Source organism: Aspergillus sydowii (assembly GCF_001890705.1).
Source record: "Aspergillus sydowii CBS 593.65 unplaced genomic scaffold ASPSYscaffold_12, whole genome shotgun sequence".
Taxonomy (NCBI): Eukaryota; Fungi; Ascomycota; class Eurotiomycetes; order Eurotiales; family Aspergillaceae; genus Aspergillus; species Aspergillus sydowii.
The window spans coordinates 528,467-542,502 of NW_024467870.1; the positions used below are offsets into that span (position 1 = coordinate 528,467).

Below are 14,036 nucleotides of genomic sequence, written 5' to 3' on the forward strand. Positions count from 1 at the left end.
GAGCAAGACTGTAGGATCATACGACGAGCAATCGCCTTGACTAATTTTCATGGTCGAGGGCAATTTTCGCCGGTCATTTCAACAATAGTAAGTCGTCAAAATATCAATACTTCTGGTCTCCGCCTAGGGGGCCCCGATTTAGTACATGAACCGGTTTGGTTTGCTTCTAGCGCGCGCTTGCGTGACAATAGTATTGGCTATCATCGAGCTTTAATGAATCATGATCTCTGAACTTTCTCTAAGTGTTCTCAAGACAAAGTTGGAGGATCTGTTCCCTTCTGATATCTGTTCATATGTGTCTCCGCTGCCAATGGAAGGATGAAACTAGGCCACTGTTTAGTACGTACCATGGTTTGGAGTTGCACCAAGGCGTTTGCTCTACGATGTAACAGATGTAGCAAACTTTCCCCATGTCCGGCCTTGTAATATGTGGGGCTTATTGGTATGTTCTTTGCAATATAAATTGTCCTGTTCCGACTGTAGACAGAGCAGTACAACTTACATCTCAAAGAGTGCCCCGGAGACGGCGGAATTGTTGTGCGCCTCACAATAGTGTGGAATGTAAGTGATGAAATGAAAGGTAAACCCACCATTATATAAGGTCAGGTAAAGTATATTGTATATTAGGACTACGAACTTCAAAAAACCAAGATGATACATAACACAAGTGGCTTACTATGTTAAAAATATGGACACTACAAGGTGCCACCATGACACAAAAAAGATGCTAGAATTTATAAGCTGTACCTAACGACCAAGATGGTCCAAAAATATGAGGATTTTAATACATAATGAGACAAGGCCCGGTTGAGGTTCTGAGCCTATGCGCTAGCACACACGATTACCAAAAGTCCGGATTTGAAACTCACAGAAGGAGTTCTAGAGGGTTCTCGACAACCTTCTTGAGCTCCTTGATCCACTCAGCACCAACAGCGCCATCGACAACTCTGTGGTCGAAGCTACCAGTCACAATAATCTGATCATCCCACTCAACCGAAGTGCCCTCTTCGGTCTCGACAGGGACAGCAACCTTGCGCGTAGTGCCAACAGCAAGAATACCGGCCTGAGGAGGGTTGATGACGGCAGTGAATCGCTCAACAGCGGGGTTCATACCCATGTTGCTAATGGTGAAAGTGCCACCCTGGAACTCTTCAGGCTTGAGCTTGTTGTCCCGAGCGCGCTTGCCGAGGTCCTTGATCTGGTTGGAGATGCTAGACAGGCCAAGTCCTTGGGCGTTCTTCACAATAGGAGTGATCAAACCAACAGGGGTTGCGACGGCAACACTGATATCAGCGGAGTTGTGCTGACGAATGACAACCTGGCCATTTTCTTCAACCCAGCTGGAGTTGACCTGTGGAACCTTGAGGAGGGCGGCGGCGCAAGCCTTAATGAGGAAGTCATTGACGGAGAGCTTGTACTTGCCATCAGCAGAGGCATTAAGGGCCTGGCGAAGCTTGAGAAGCTTGGTGACGGACAGAGTGGTGGAGACGAAGAAGTGAGGATTTTGGCCCCAAGACTGCTGAAGACGGCTAGCGATAACCTTGCGCATCGATGTAAGAGGGATGTCTTCAGAGACAGGGCCGGCAGCTGAGGCGCTAGGCTTGTACTTCTCCACATCCTCCTTGGTGATCTGGCCACCTCGTCCAGTACCCTTCAGAGCCTTGACGGGAACACCCTTCTCAAGAGCCAATGCCTTAGCAGCGGGGCTAATCGCAGGCTCGCGGTCCAGACTAGGCTGAAGCTTCTCGCCGGAAGTTTCGGGCTCATAACCACCCGCCGCTGGCTGAGGTGTGGATGGTTCCGAAGCCTTGGGGGCCTCCTTGGGGGCTTCTTCGCTTTGTTTAGCGGGGGCAGCACCCTCACCGGCATCTTCCAAACCGAATGATTCGAACGCCGCAACATCGGTACCTTCTTCGACTAAGACAGCGATAGGCTAAAATTGTGTGATTAGCAGGCATGACTTCGCGCAACTCGAAAGAAGAGAACACCTACAGAGCCAACGGAAACGTCCTTTTCGCCAGACTCTTTCAGCACCTTAGCCAAAACACCTTCTTCTTGGAACTCAAAGTCCATCTGCGCCTTATCGGTTTCGATCTCGACCAGAACATCACCGGGTTGGAGGCCATCGCCAGCCTTCTTCTGCCAGGCTCCGATATTTCCGGCAGTCATTGTCGGCGACAAGGCAGGCATGCTGATGATAGTGTGGGGAGGGAAAGCTGTGGGTTTTCCGCATGTCAGGAAAAGTCCGTGGGTCAGGCAGGGAGATTTGAATTAAGCATACACTTAGAGGCATAAAAGCGGGAAAGAGCAGAGATGGCGGGCAATTGATGTCTAAATCAACGAAATCTAGAGTCAGTACACAGAAGGCAACCCAAGCGCTTGTGGATGAGAGAGAACTCACTGGATTGAGGCCGTGAATTTGTAGGAGGCCTGCGGTCGCCTCAAGGAGCAGACGCCTTTTGAGAGGAATGAAGCGCTTGGAGTGCGCATTCTGATAGCAGAGGCGACCATGGTGCCTAGATTCTGTGATGTGATACAGATATAGGCCCGCGGCGCTATAGAAGACGAAAAAGATGAAGAACGGAAAGGAGCCGAGAAGTTGTATCTGGAAGAAGAACGCTGGGGTGAGCTTCAATTTCGTTGACCCGACACTCACCGGGAAGCTGGCCGGGTCGGAATTTTCGGTCGCCGGGCGCTATGCCTTGTTAGTCAGGCACACCAGCCGCCGCGGGCGGTAGAGTGGGCCTTTGGACACGCATCAGCTCCCAAGGCATACTCCGTATCCAAATCATCTTTCCCCAAGCCTCGATTTTTCTAATTAGGTACTCCATTCCATGTGGGACTTCTGCATTACTGCTCCCGAATACTCCAGACGGAGTCTCGCATAATGGCGGAAGCTGAGAACGGCTCTATTAATGAGCTACCCCAACCCTCCGCTCCCCAGGCAGACAAGCAGAATGGTGTTGATGTTGTTACCGAACAACCGCAGACTCCGGATGAGGTTGCGGAGTCAAAACCAACATTACCAGACGAGTCAGAGCGCCAGGAGATCCAATTGAGCGAATCAGAAAAGCGCGAATCACTGCAAGAAGGGTCGGACGGCGACGAACATGACCTACCGCGGGAACCGTCTCCGGCATCCCCGAAAACTACTACCGAACCTCTCGAGCCTGAGGACGAACAAGGTCAATCGTATACGAGAGATGACCAAACCGATAGTCCACGCGAAGAGCAACCTTCCGCCTCTGAAGAACAGCCCAACGAAAGTCCTGGTATTCCCTCAACCCAAGATGAACCGCCCGCGCAAGACATGCGACTACGTTCAGACTCGCGGTCGACCACCGCGACGTTCGCAACACACCGGTCATCAACAGTCAGTTCCACCGTCTTTATTGTGACAGCATTGGATACAATTGGTGCGTCGCGGGAAGCTCGGAAAAGCAAGGAATTGGAAGATGCTGTGAAGAATGCGCTCGCCAATGTCAAACAATCCGACCGTAACCCGATCGACCCCGAAGTATTATTCCGCCCTCTGCTTCTTGCAAGTAGAACTTTCAGCATTCCTCTACAAGTAACCGCTCTTGATTGCATTGGCAAGCTGATTACTTACTCCTACTTTGCGTTCCCATCTACCCAAGAAGCCAAAGTATCAGAATCAGAAACACCTACCGAACAACCTCCTCTTATAGAACGAGCCATCGATGCTATTTGCGACTGCTTTGAAAATGAAGCCACCGCGATTGAGATCCAACAACAAATCATAAAGTCACTTTTGGCTGCGGTCTTGAACGACAAAATTGTGGTGCATGGAGCAGGTCTTTTGAAGGCTGTTCGGCAGATTTACAACATGTTTATATATTCCAAGTCCAGTCAAAATCAGCAAATTGCTCAAGGATCCCTCACACAGATGGTCAGCACAGTGTTTGACAGGCTTCGCGTAAGACTGGATTTGAGAGAACTCCGCATTCGGGAAGGTGAAAAGGCGCAGGCTGGTTCTTCGGACATTGTGGCGATCGAAGCTTCTGATGTCCCTTCCACCGCTGAGGACGATCAGGTATCCGATGTTGCTTCTGTTGCAACAGATCAGCCGGTGTCTAAGGAGCCAACTGAGAAGCTCACTCTGGAGAGTTTCGAATCAAACAAAGACGTTACGGCCGTTAATGACAACGTACCAACTATGGTTACTCGCGCCAGCATCAATAAGAAAAGGGCGCAGTCTTTGTCTGGAGCTTCCGGAGAGGAGAAAGAGGCCGAGGAAGCAGCCAATGACGAAGATGATGTCGATGAAATTTATGTCAAAGATGCCTTCCTAGTTTTCAGAGCTCTTTGCAAATTGAGCCATAAGATCCTCAGCCATGAGCAGCAACAAGATCTCAAATCCCAGAACATGAGATCCAAGTTGCTGTCCTTGCACCTCATCCACTACCTCATCAATAACCACGTCACCATTTTCACCTCCCCCCTCCTCACGATCAGGAACAGCTCCGGGAGCTCAGAACCGATGACTTTTCTCCAAGCCATTAGGCCTCATCTCTGTTTGAGTCTGAGTCGGAATGGCTCTAGCTCAGTACCTAAAGTATTTGAAGTCTGCTGTGAAATCTTTTGGCTCATGTTAAAGCACATGAGAGTAATGATGAAGGTTAGTGATCCCCGGTCGTTGCTGTCTTTTATGTACTTTATGTCTAACCTTGGACCAGAAAGAATTAGAGGTTTTCATGAAGGAAATATATCTGGCGATTCTCGAGAAGCGAAATGCACCAGCCTTCCAGAAGCAGTATTTTATGGAGGTATTAGAGCGATTAGCAGATGATCCCCGCGCCTTGGTCGAGATGTATCTCAACTATGACTGTGATCGCACGGCATTGGAGAATATTTTCCAGAAGTTTGTTTCCTGAACTCTAACTTTGGCCATTTTCATCATTCTAATAACATTTCGCAGTATCATCGAACAGTTATCACGATATGCTAGTGTTCCAACGGCCGTGAGCCCGGCCCAGCAACAACAATACCATGAACAGCATGTGAAGGCCTCTAGCGTTGGAAATGAATGGCACCAGCGTGGTACCCTTCCTCCAAACCTTACAAGCGCCAGCATTGGAAACAGTCAACAGCCAACTGTTCACAACGTGCCACCGGAGTACATATTGAAACACCAAGCTGTTGAATGTTTAGTTGAAATACTAGAGTCACTGGACAACTGGGCCTCGCAGCGTAACGTTGACCAGACCGTGCCCCGAGCTTTTTCGCAAAAGTCAGTCGACAACCCTCGAGACTCTCTAGATAGCAGCGCTCCTACTTTCCTCGCCTCGCCAAGGGTCGATGGCACCGATGGTAGTACTGGCAGGTCCACCCCGGTTCCGGATGACGATCCGAGTCAGGTAGAAAAGGTAAAACAGAGGAAGATTGCGCTTACAAACGCGATTCAGCAATTCAATTTCAAGCCGAAACGAGGTATCAAACTTTCCCTCCAAGAAGGCTTTATACGGTCCGACGCTCCCGAGGAGATTGCATCTTTCATACTACACAACGACCGCTTAGACAAGGCCATGATCGGAGAATACCTTGGGGAGGGTGACGCCGAAAATATTGCTATTATGCACGCCTTTGTTGACATGATGGACTTCGCCAAGCGGCGTTTCGTGGATGCTCTCCGCTCCTTCTTGCAACACTTTCGTTTACCAGGAGAGGCCCAGAAAATTGATCGGTTTATGCTCAAGTTCTCGGAGCGCTATGTTACGCAAAACCCAAATGCTTTTGCCAATGCGGATACAGCATATGTTCTTGCATACTCTGTTATTCTGCTCAACACCGATCAACATAGCTCCAAGATGAAGGGCCGCCGCATGACCAAGGAAGACTTCATCAAGAATAATCGTGGTATCAATGATAACCAGGACTTACCCGATGAGTATCTAGTGTCAATCTTCGAAGAAATTGCCAGCAACGAGATTGTTCTAGACACGGAAAGAGAGCAAGCAGCAAACTCCGGCGCTCCTGCGGCCGTCCCGAGCGGTCTCGCGTCCCGGGCTGGGCAAGTCTTTGCAACAGTCGGGAGGGACATACAGGGCGAGAAATATGCGCAGGCCTCGGAAGAAATGGCCAACAAAACTGAGCAACTCTATCGAAGCCTGATTCGAGCCCAGCGCAAAACTGCTGTCAAGGAGGCACTTTCGCGATTCATCCCAGCAACTTCTGTTCAGCATGTTGGCTCCATGTTCAATGTCACTTGGATGTCTTTCCTCTCGGGCTTGTCCGCTCCCATGCAAGATACGCAAAATCTGAAGACCATCAAGCTTTGCATGGAAGGCATGAAACTGGCTATACGAATTAGCTGTGCGTTCGATCTCGAAACCCCTCGCGTTGCGTTTGTGACTGCGTTGGCAAAATTCACAAATTTGGGCAATGTTAGAGAGATGGTCGCGAAGAATGTCGAGGCACTGAAGATACTTCTCGATGTCGCGCTTTCAGAGGGAAACAATCTGAAAAGTTCTTGGAGAGAAATCCTCACATGTGTCAGCCAGCTAGATAGACTTCAGCTACTTAGTGACGGGGTTGATGAGGGCTCTCTTCCGGATGTTTCGCGGGCCCGCGTTGTACCTCAATCTCCATCTGATGGGGCAAGAAGGTCAATTCACGCACAGAGACGCCCGCGCCCAAAGTCTATTACCGGGACCACGCCTTTCCGCGCGGAAATAGCAATGGAGAGCCGTTCAACCGAGATGGTTAAGGGAGTAGACCGAATTTTTACCAATACTGCTAACCTATCTCACGAAGCGATAATCGATTTTGTTCGGGCGCTCAGTGAAGTGAGTTGGCAAGAGATCCAGTCTTCTGGGCAAACCGACTCTCCGCGCACTTACAGTCTCCAAAAATTGGTCGAAATCAGTTATTACAACATGACCAGAGTCAGAATTGAATGGTCCAAGATTTGGGAGGTGCTTGGGCAACACTTCAATCAGGTTGGATGTCATTCAAACACAACGGTGGTTTTCTTTGCCCTAGACTCGCTCCGTCAACTCTCAATGCGCTTTATGGAAATCGAAGAACTACCAGGATTCAAGTTTCAGAAAGACTTCCTCAAGCCATTCGAGCATGTCATGGCTAACAGCATTGCTGTTACCGTAAAGGACATGATCCTCCGATGCCTCATACAAATGATCCAGGCTCGCGGCGACAACATTCGTTCTGGCTGGAAAACGATGTTTGGCGTGTTTTCATTCGCAGCTCGAGAACCATATGGTAAGTGATGCGGATTTTTGGTGTTCTATGGGGCGCCATCAGCTAATTGCAATCAAAGAGGGAATTGTGAACATGGCCTTCGAACACGTCACTCAGATTTACAACACGCGCTTTGGCGTCGTCATCACACAAGGAGCCTTCCCTGACCTTATCGTCTGCCTTACGGAATTCTCTAAGAATATGCGGTTCCAAAAGAAGTCACTGCAAGCGATTGAGCTTCTGAAATCCACTGTTACAAAGATGTTGAGAACCCCAGAATGTCCTCTGTCTAATCGTGGCACGTCTTCGGAAGGCTTCCATGAGGATGCTACAAACCTTACTCAACAGCTCACTCGACAGTCAAAAGAAGAGCAGTTCTGGTATCCTATCCTAATTGCGTTCCAAGACATACTCATGACTGGTGATGACCTTGAAGCTCGGTCACGGTAAGTTATTCAGCTATAACTGTTGGAAAGAGCTTTGCTAACTCGGGATTCCAGGGCGTTGACGTACCTGTTTGACACTTTGATACGATACGGTGGTAACTTCCCTCAAGAGTTCTGGGATGTACTCTGGAGACAACTCCTGTATCCCATTTTTGTTGTGTTGCAGTCGAAATCAGAGATGTCCAAGGTGCCAAACCATGAGGAACTTTCGGTCTGGCTCTCAACCACGATGATTCAAGCGCTACGGCACATGATAACCTTATTCACGCATTACTTCGATGCCCTTGAGTATATGCTTGGCCGCGTCCTCGAACTCCTGACGCTATGCATATGTCAAGAGAACGACACCATCGCGCGAATCGGCAGCAATTGCCTGCAGCAACTTATTCTACAAAATGTTGAGAAGTTTCAGAAAGATCACTGGAGCAAGACAGTTGGTGCATTCATCGAACTTTTCAGTAAGACTACTGCATATGAACTATTCACAGCTGCAACGACTGCTACAACTATGACGCCGAAAACGCCCTTAGCTCAAGCAGTAAATGGACAGACAGCAGACATTCAGGAGGAGGCGGCTCAGGAGTTGGATGAGCCATCGCCAACTCAAGAAGCCCCTGTCGAACCTTCGAAGTCCAACGGGACGTCAGATGTAACTCCCGAACACGAGGATGGAGATATGCCTGCAACTTCAGGTACCGAGTTGGAAGACTATAGGCCTCAAACGGATACGCAACAACAACCTGCTGCAGTTACTGTGGCAAGACGTCGCTACTTCAACCGTATCATAACGAATTGTGTGCTCCAACTGCTCATGATTGAGACGGTCCATGAACTATTTTCCAACGACAAAGTCTACGCGCAAATACCCAGTCATGAGCTCCTGCGGCTTATGGGTCTACTGAAGAAGAGCTACCAATTTGCCAAGAAGTTCAACGAGGATAAGGACCTACGAATGCAACTTTGGCGCCAGGGATTTATGAAGTCCCCACCCAATCTTCTCAAGCAAGAAAGCGGAAGTGCCGCCACCTACGTTCACATCTTGTTCAGAATGTACCACGACGAGCGAGAAGAGAGGAAGAGCAGCCGTGCGGAAACAGAAGCGGCATTGATCCCGTAAGTATCCGAACAAATATCTGAGGACTTCCGAAACTTGTACCGTTTGCTAATGCTTGCTTCAGTCTTTGCGCGGATATCATCAGCGGCTTTGTTCGACTTGATGAGGATTCGCAGCACCGGAACATAGTAGCTTGGCGTCCGGTTGTTGTGGATGTCATTGAAGGTTACACAAACTTCCCAGTTGAAGGATTCGACAAACACATCGAGACGTTCTACCCCCTGGCTGTCGAGCTGCTCGGCCGCGACCTGAATCCTGAGATTCGACTTGCTATTCAGTCCTTGTTGCAGCGAATTGGAGAGGCGAGATTAGGTGTACCTGCCCGACCGCCGGCGCCTGTCAGTCCAAGACAGTCAGTGTCAGAGAAGTCGTCCCGCAAGCATAGTGTCGGCCGACGCTGAATGTTTTAGTCTCGCATTTTCACTCTAGATGGTTTGTGTGCCTGGCTTTCTTCATTGTTGTTCTATATCGTTTCTCTTTTTGGATATCCTTGTCCCTCTCTGAGAGAGGTTTTCTTCCTACGTCTCAAGACTATTGAGTGTAAAATTAGCCATACCGGAATTTTGTCTATTTATTTTCCGTGAATCAACCCTTGCGCTCTCCAGTGATAGGTCTTATACGCATATACAAAAATTTTTGAACCATTAGGATTTCCAATACAACAATGATGTCAACCTTCAAGCTGGAAGGCTGGATCGGACCTCGGCAAGAGTTGGAATATCGCCAGACTTATAATGAGTAAGTAGAGCGGTCATGTCTCCGTCATTCATTTGAACCAAGTCCTCTAGATCCCATGATTCACAAACACCGGACATCCTATCGTAAGTACAATTAGTTTGATAGCTGGACAACAACGAAAACCCGAACGTACCATTTCATCCGCTTAGGACCTTCCTGTGGACTAGGGGCTACCTCCCTTAACTTCTGCCGCAGTTTACCGACGTTCTCGATGGCAGCACCCATGTTATCGGGTAAGGTATCTGCGATTTTCTTTCGAACGATACTTGCAAGCTTCGGTCCATTCCCATTTGTACTGACCATAACCTGTAGCGGACCATCCCGATGCACGCTGCCAAAGTAGAAGTCACACTCTGGAGGCACATCGGCTATGTTCGCTGGTATTCGCTTTTCTTTGCAAAGTTTCCAAACGCTAGTTGAGGCTTCTGGGTCATCTATAGCACATAGGACCATGTCGGCGCCTTCTAGATCGGTGTTCTCGAAGTTCCGATCAATATGGGTTATTTGACCCTCCGAGACTCGATAGGCAACTTCTTCGTTTAGCCCCGAAGATGGACAAACAACTGTAACGTTGGCATCTGCATTGAGGGCGTGAAGAACCCGCCCGGCAGCTACCTGTTTGTATATGGTTAGAGAGAGTCCTGGCTGGCGTATGCTATATATTGCGGTAGGGAGTAAAACTGACCTCACCACCACCAACTACCAAGACATTCTTTTGTTTCACTCGCCAAGCAACCATTAAGGAACCCCCTCCCTGGACTTTTGGAAATTTCGACGCCATTGTTTGACTATGGTTAAAGCAACCGGACAGGTGGGGTGTCTGTGACCGCGGGCAGGCGAGTACGGCGGCCGTAGGCACCCAAAGCGTCAGGTCTTCCCTCGGCGGCGCGGCGCCGATTTCTTTTTTTTCTCCACTCACCTTCATCTTTTTTTTCTTTCCTTTTTCGCATCCAACTTCCCTCTAAAATTTCGTCGTCCACCTGAGATGACGTTAATTTCTTGACTCTCTTGTCATTCTTCCGCTTGATGCCTACCTTCGCCTAACTTTTCTCTATCCAAGGATGCGGGGAGTGCAGGTCTTCGCAGGGGGCTCACATCCCCTCCTCGCCGAGACAGTCTGCGAGAGGTTGGGTACTTCACCTGCCAAAGTAGACCTTGGAAAATTCAGCAATGGGGAGACCAATGTAAATGTTGGTGTCTCAGTGCGGAATCAAGATGTGTACATCATCCAGAGTGGCAGCGAGAAGATCAATGACAGCGTCATGGAGCTGTTGATCATGATCTCAGCTTGCAAGGGAGGCTCTGCAAAGTCTATCACAGGTATGGCTGCATATCTCAGTTTTTAAACGTGCACTTAGTGCCTGCGGAGACTGACGTATATTTCTTCTAGCGGTTATGCCGTATGGATCCTAGTTGGGCTGATTGCTACACATGATGCTGACGCAGACGAGGTACTTCCCTTATTCCCGCCAATCCAAGAAGAAGAGCCATCGTGGCTCCATCACCGCGCGTATGCTGGCAAATCTCCTGACAGTCGCTGGGGTCGACCATGTGATTACTTTGGATCTCCATGTGAGTGCTGAAAAGGTCGATTAAATGCGGTGGACTCGCCGTTATATGATTGGATAATGTTCTAATCGGCTTCTCTGCTCAAGGCATCCCAAATGCAAGGATTTTTCGCTAAGCCGGTTGACAACCTCTTTGCCGAGCCTTTCATTGCACGTTGGATCCGTAACAATGTTACCGGCTGGAGGGAGGCTGTCGTCGTAAGCAAAAATGCCGGGGGAACCAAGCGTGTAACATCATTGGCAGACACACTGAAACTCAACTTTGGCATCGTTACAACAGACAGACGTCGCCCCAAACCTGGGACGACTCTGGCTGATAGCACGGTTTTCTTCGAAGCTTTGGACCAGGAATCTACACCACTGCCCAAAATTCAAGACCCATTCGTCGCTCTGACTCACAGTGAAAGTATTGGCGCTTCGCAATCAGGGGAATCACAACCTGACATGAATGAAGTTGACACGTTCAGTACCTTGCGCCCGGAAACCCCATCAGGTGCCCGACGGCCCTCGGAACTGGAAGCTGCAAATGAATACACCGATGTTCGGGTCCGGGATGTGATCACTGGGCGACTTGTACAAGGCCACCTTGTTGACGATGATTATCCGCCGCTCGGGCCTACTTCGATGCCTGCATCCGGGGATGCAACTCCAGGGCAGTCTACCGGTGCGGATAATGGTGAAGCAATGCAGGATTCAATGATGGACTCTATCCTATCGACTACGTCATCTTTACCTGGTGATCATGCTCTGGGTGGATCATTCGACGCCGCCGACTCTTCTGAGGACGAAGAAGAAGGCAGCGTCGGCCGTGTCCCCGAAAAAGAGAAGACAATCACATTGGTCGGAGATGTACGAGATAGAACTGTGTTCCTCGTTGATGACATGATCGATAAGTCTGGATCATGGATTGCGGCAGCAGAAACTGTAGTCAAACGCGGCGGGGCCAAGAAGGTCTACTGCATCGCTACCCACGGACTCTTCGGGGACTCATCTCTTGAACAAATGGAGGCGTGCGCGTCTATTAACTACATTGTTGTCACTAATACTTTCCCAATATCTCCACAAGTGGCTCAAAAATCTAAGAAGTTGATTGTCATCGATATCTCAAGCCTTCTAGCTGAGAGCATAAGACGCCATCATTATGGTGAAAGGTCAGCCAACTCTGGAATGAAATCAAAAACCATTGTGCTAATATCATTACAGTGTCTCGGCCTTGTTCCACCTCAATGACTGACTTCAAAAGTACCTGGATCGTGCGCAAGTTCCATGCTTTCATTTGCATATACACCGATTGACGAAGCGTTCATGATACCACTACTGAGTAGTACGCTGGTAAGATAATGAAAAGACGATAATGACAAAATTTCATGATGATGTCTCAAATCTGTATAGAAACTGGGCACTTCTTTTACTCAATTCTTGCAGGGCGTTTTTTTTTTTTTTTTAAGGGTTGTCAACCATATTCCTATCAGGGATGAGCCCTATATGAGGAAGCTGAATTTATTTGACACATACTTGGTCTCAGTCCTCGTGTACAGTCACATTCGGTGGTTGAAAATGTGGTCTTCTACCAACCAGTCTCGTACTAAGCTCGGCCACTTATTACGTTCATCCCTCTTCATTTTCCACTCGTAGCCTATCCCAGCCTGTCTATCTCTTAGAGGCCAAGCTGAAGGCATTGCCTCAACATCACCAGCGGTGCAGTCCACTCTGGGTACTGCAGGAGCGTCTTGTTTCAAATCCACAAGATCGTTCTTAACGGAGCGTTGGAAGAGCAAATGAAAGTTTATTTAGCGTTCCTATCCCTTTCATGGCATTGCTGTGGAAGGTTAGGCTCGGGAGATAAGCTTTTCGAGGAATGAAGGCATCAGCTTCTGAAGTTCGTCTTCTGGCCATTTCTGGTCCGTGGAGCTGATGCAAGAGAACATCTCGAACATCCCGTAACCTACTTTGTTTGTATAGTGAGGTCTCGAGCCTCGACAATCTATTATTAGCTATGCTAGCCTCGAGAACTACCTTTGGAATGAGACACCGTTTTCTTCATTTTTTTTTGTTTGCTTGTTTGCCCCCTTGTAACCTCATGTAGTCTCAGCTAGGGTTTGTTCGGCGTCTGCAGCAAAGGTGTCGACCTGCACTTGGGTCCACCTCGAATAACATCAAGAAAGGATTAGAGGTCGCGTGAGCAGACGATGTTCGAGAATCTCGGAGTTCGTATAGGAATATGATGTCCAAATCACATTGACCGCCGCGGACTCGACGAGAGGCGGCAGCAGAGAGCCGAATCATGCAGCCCGTGCTGTCATACTAAAAGAGACCCGGTACATCTACGTGACACAATGACCGGTGTGCCGTGCCCGTGAAAGGGAGTCTGCATGGAAATAATAAGGGGGTAAAAGTTTGTAGCGGTGTGAGCGAGCCCGACAATGAGGATTGCGCTAGAGGAACATTCTTACGAAGTCCTCGTTATGCAGCAAAATCGTACCGGGTGTGTGGTACGGAACAACGAAGGACCTCCAGAATGTACTTTCGTTTCGAGAACACCGCGGAAGCCGGGGATCCGCTAGTGCAGGACACTTGAGGCGTTGACACCTCCACGAGGCGCTATGGAAAGGATGAACCATTATTGTTTTTTCTTTCGGCTTTAAGAGCTTTACCATGGAAGGATTTCGACATTCGACACCACTCACCAGATTCAGTCGTCGACGAAATGCCATAGGTTGCACAGCCTCCCCACCCGGCGATATGGATATGGCTTTTCGGAAAATTAGAAAGCTTGTGGGGACCATCAAATAGACAGTTCGTTATCATTTGTTGGTCAACACGCAGTCCTGGAACCGGGGTGACAACAAAAAGACCTGTCGAAATCAAAAGTACCAAATCTTAGAAAAGCAAAAAGGAAAAGGAGGAAAAAGACATGGACAAAAAAAAAAAAAAGAAAGGGAAACTTGGAAC

The 14,036-nt window shown here is 48.8% G+C and overlaps 4 protein-coding genes across 4 annotated transcripts; 2 read left to right on the forward strand and 2 right to left on the reverse strand.

The window, feature by feature from the left end:
* Positions 1 to 537: 537 nt before the first annotated feature.
* On the reverse strand, positions 538 to 2,684 carry ASPSYDRAFT_49276 (putative pyruvate dehydrogenase complex, dihydrolipoamide acetyltransferase component). The gene is made up of 4 exons (XM_040847801.1): positions 2,402 to 2,684; positions 2,282 to 2,331; positions 1,993 to 2,216; positions 538 to 1,933 (listed from the first exon to the last, which is right to left on the reverse strand). Exons 1-4 carry the CDS (start codon positions 2,509 to 2,511, stop codon positions 866 to 868), a joined length of 1,452 nt encoding a protein of 483 aa, XP_040698923.1. The 5' UTR covers positions 2,512 to 2,684; the 3' UTR covers positions 538 to 865.
* A 203-nt stretch (positions 2,685 to 2,887) lies between these two features.
* On the forward strand, positions 2,888 to 9,179 carry ASPSYDRAFT_93141 (Arf family guanine nucleotide exchange factor SEC7; the record flags this gene model as incomplete). The annotated part of the gene is made up of 6 exons (XM_040852785.1): positions 2,888 to 4,639; positions 4,698 to 4,882; positions 4,940 to 7,239; positions 7,298 to 7,664; positions 7,719 to 8,777; positions 8,843 to 9,179. 6 exons carry the CDS (start codon positions 2,888 to 2,890, stop codon positions 9,177 to 9,179), a joined length of 6,000 nt encoding a protein of 1,999 aa, XP_040698924.1.
* Positions 9,180 to 9,455: 276 nt separating this feature from the next.
* ASPSYDRAFT_93142 (bifunctional precorrin-2 dehydrogenase/sirohydrochlorin ferrochelatase MET8) lies at positions 9,456 to 10,297 on the reverse strand (the record flags this gene model as incomplete). The annotated part of the gene is made up of 3 exons (XM_040852786.1): positions 9,456 to 9,594; positions 9,650 to 10,131; positions 10,202 to 10,297. 3 exons carry the CDS (start codon positions 10,295 to 10,297, stop codon positions 9,456 to 9,458), a joined length of 717 nt encoding a protein of 238 aa, XP_040698925.1.
* A 280-nt stretch (positions 10,298 to 10,577) lies between these two features.
* Positions 10,578 to 12,318, forward strand: ASPSYDRAFT_93143 (ribose phosphate diphosphokinase subunit PRS1; the record flags this gene model as incomplete). Its single annotated transcript, XM_040852787.1, has 5 exons — positions 10,578 to 10,836; positions 10,907 to 10,916; positions 10,968 to 11,088; positions 11,172 to 12,235; positions 12,288 to 12,318. The coding sequence occupies 5 exons, from the start codon at positions 10,578 to 10,580 to the stop codon at positions 12,316 to 12,318; spliced, it is 1,485 nt and encodes a 494-aa protein (XP_040698926.1).
* Between the last annotated feature and the right edge of the window lie 1,718 nt (positions 12,319 to 14,036).

What these genes read in the sequence shown, in the direction of transcription:
- ASPSYDRAFT_49276 (XM_040847801.1), bottom strand. Translation starts at nt 2,511, where the DNA reads ATGGTCGCCTCTGCTATCAGAATGCGCACTCCAAGCGCTTCATTCCTC. An exon ending in AAATTCACGGCCTCAATCCA is followed by an intron (nt 2,332 to 2,401) that starts GTGAGTTCTCTC and finishes TCGTTGATTTAG; the next exon opens with ACATCAATTGCCCGCCATCT. An exon ending in AGGACGTTTCCGTTGGCTCT is followed by an intron (nt 1,934 to 1,992) that starts GTAGGTGTTCTC and finishes ACACAATTTTAG; the next exon opens with CCTATCGCTGTCTTAGTCGA.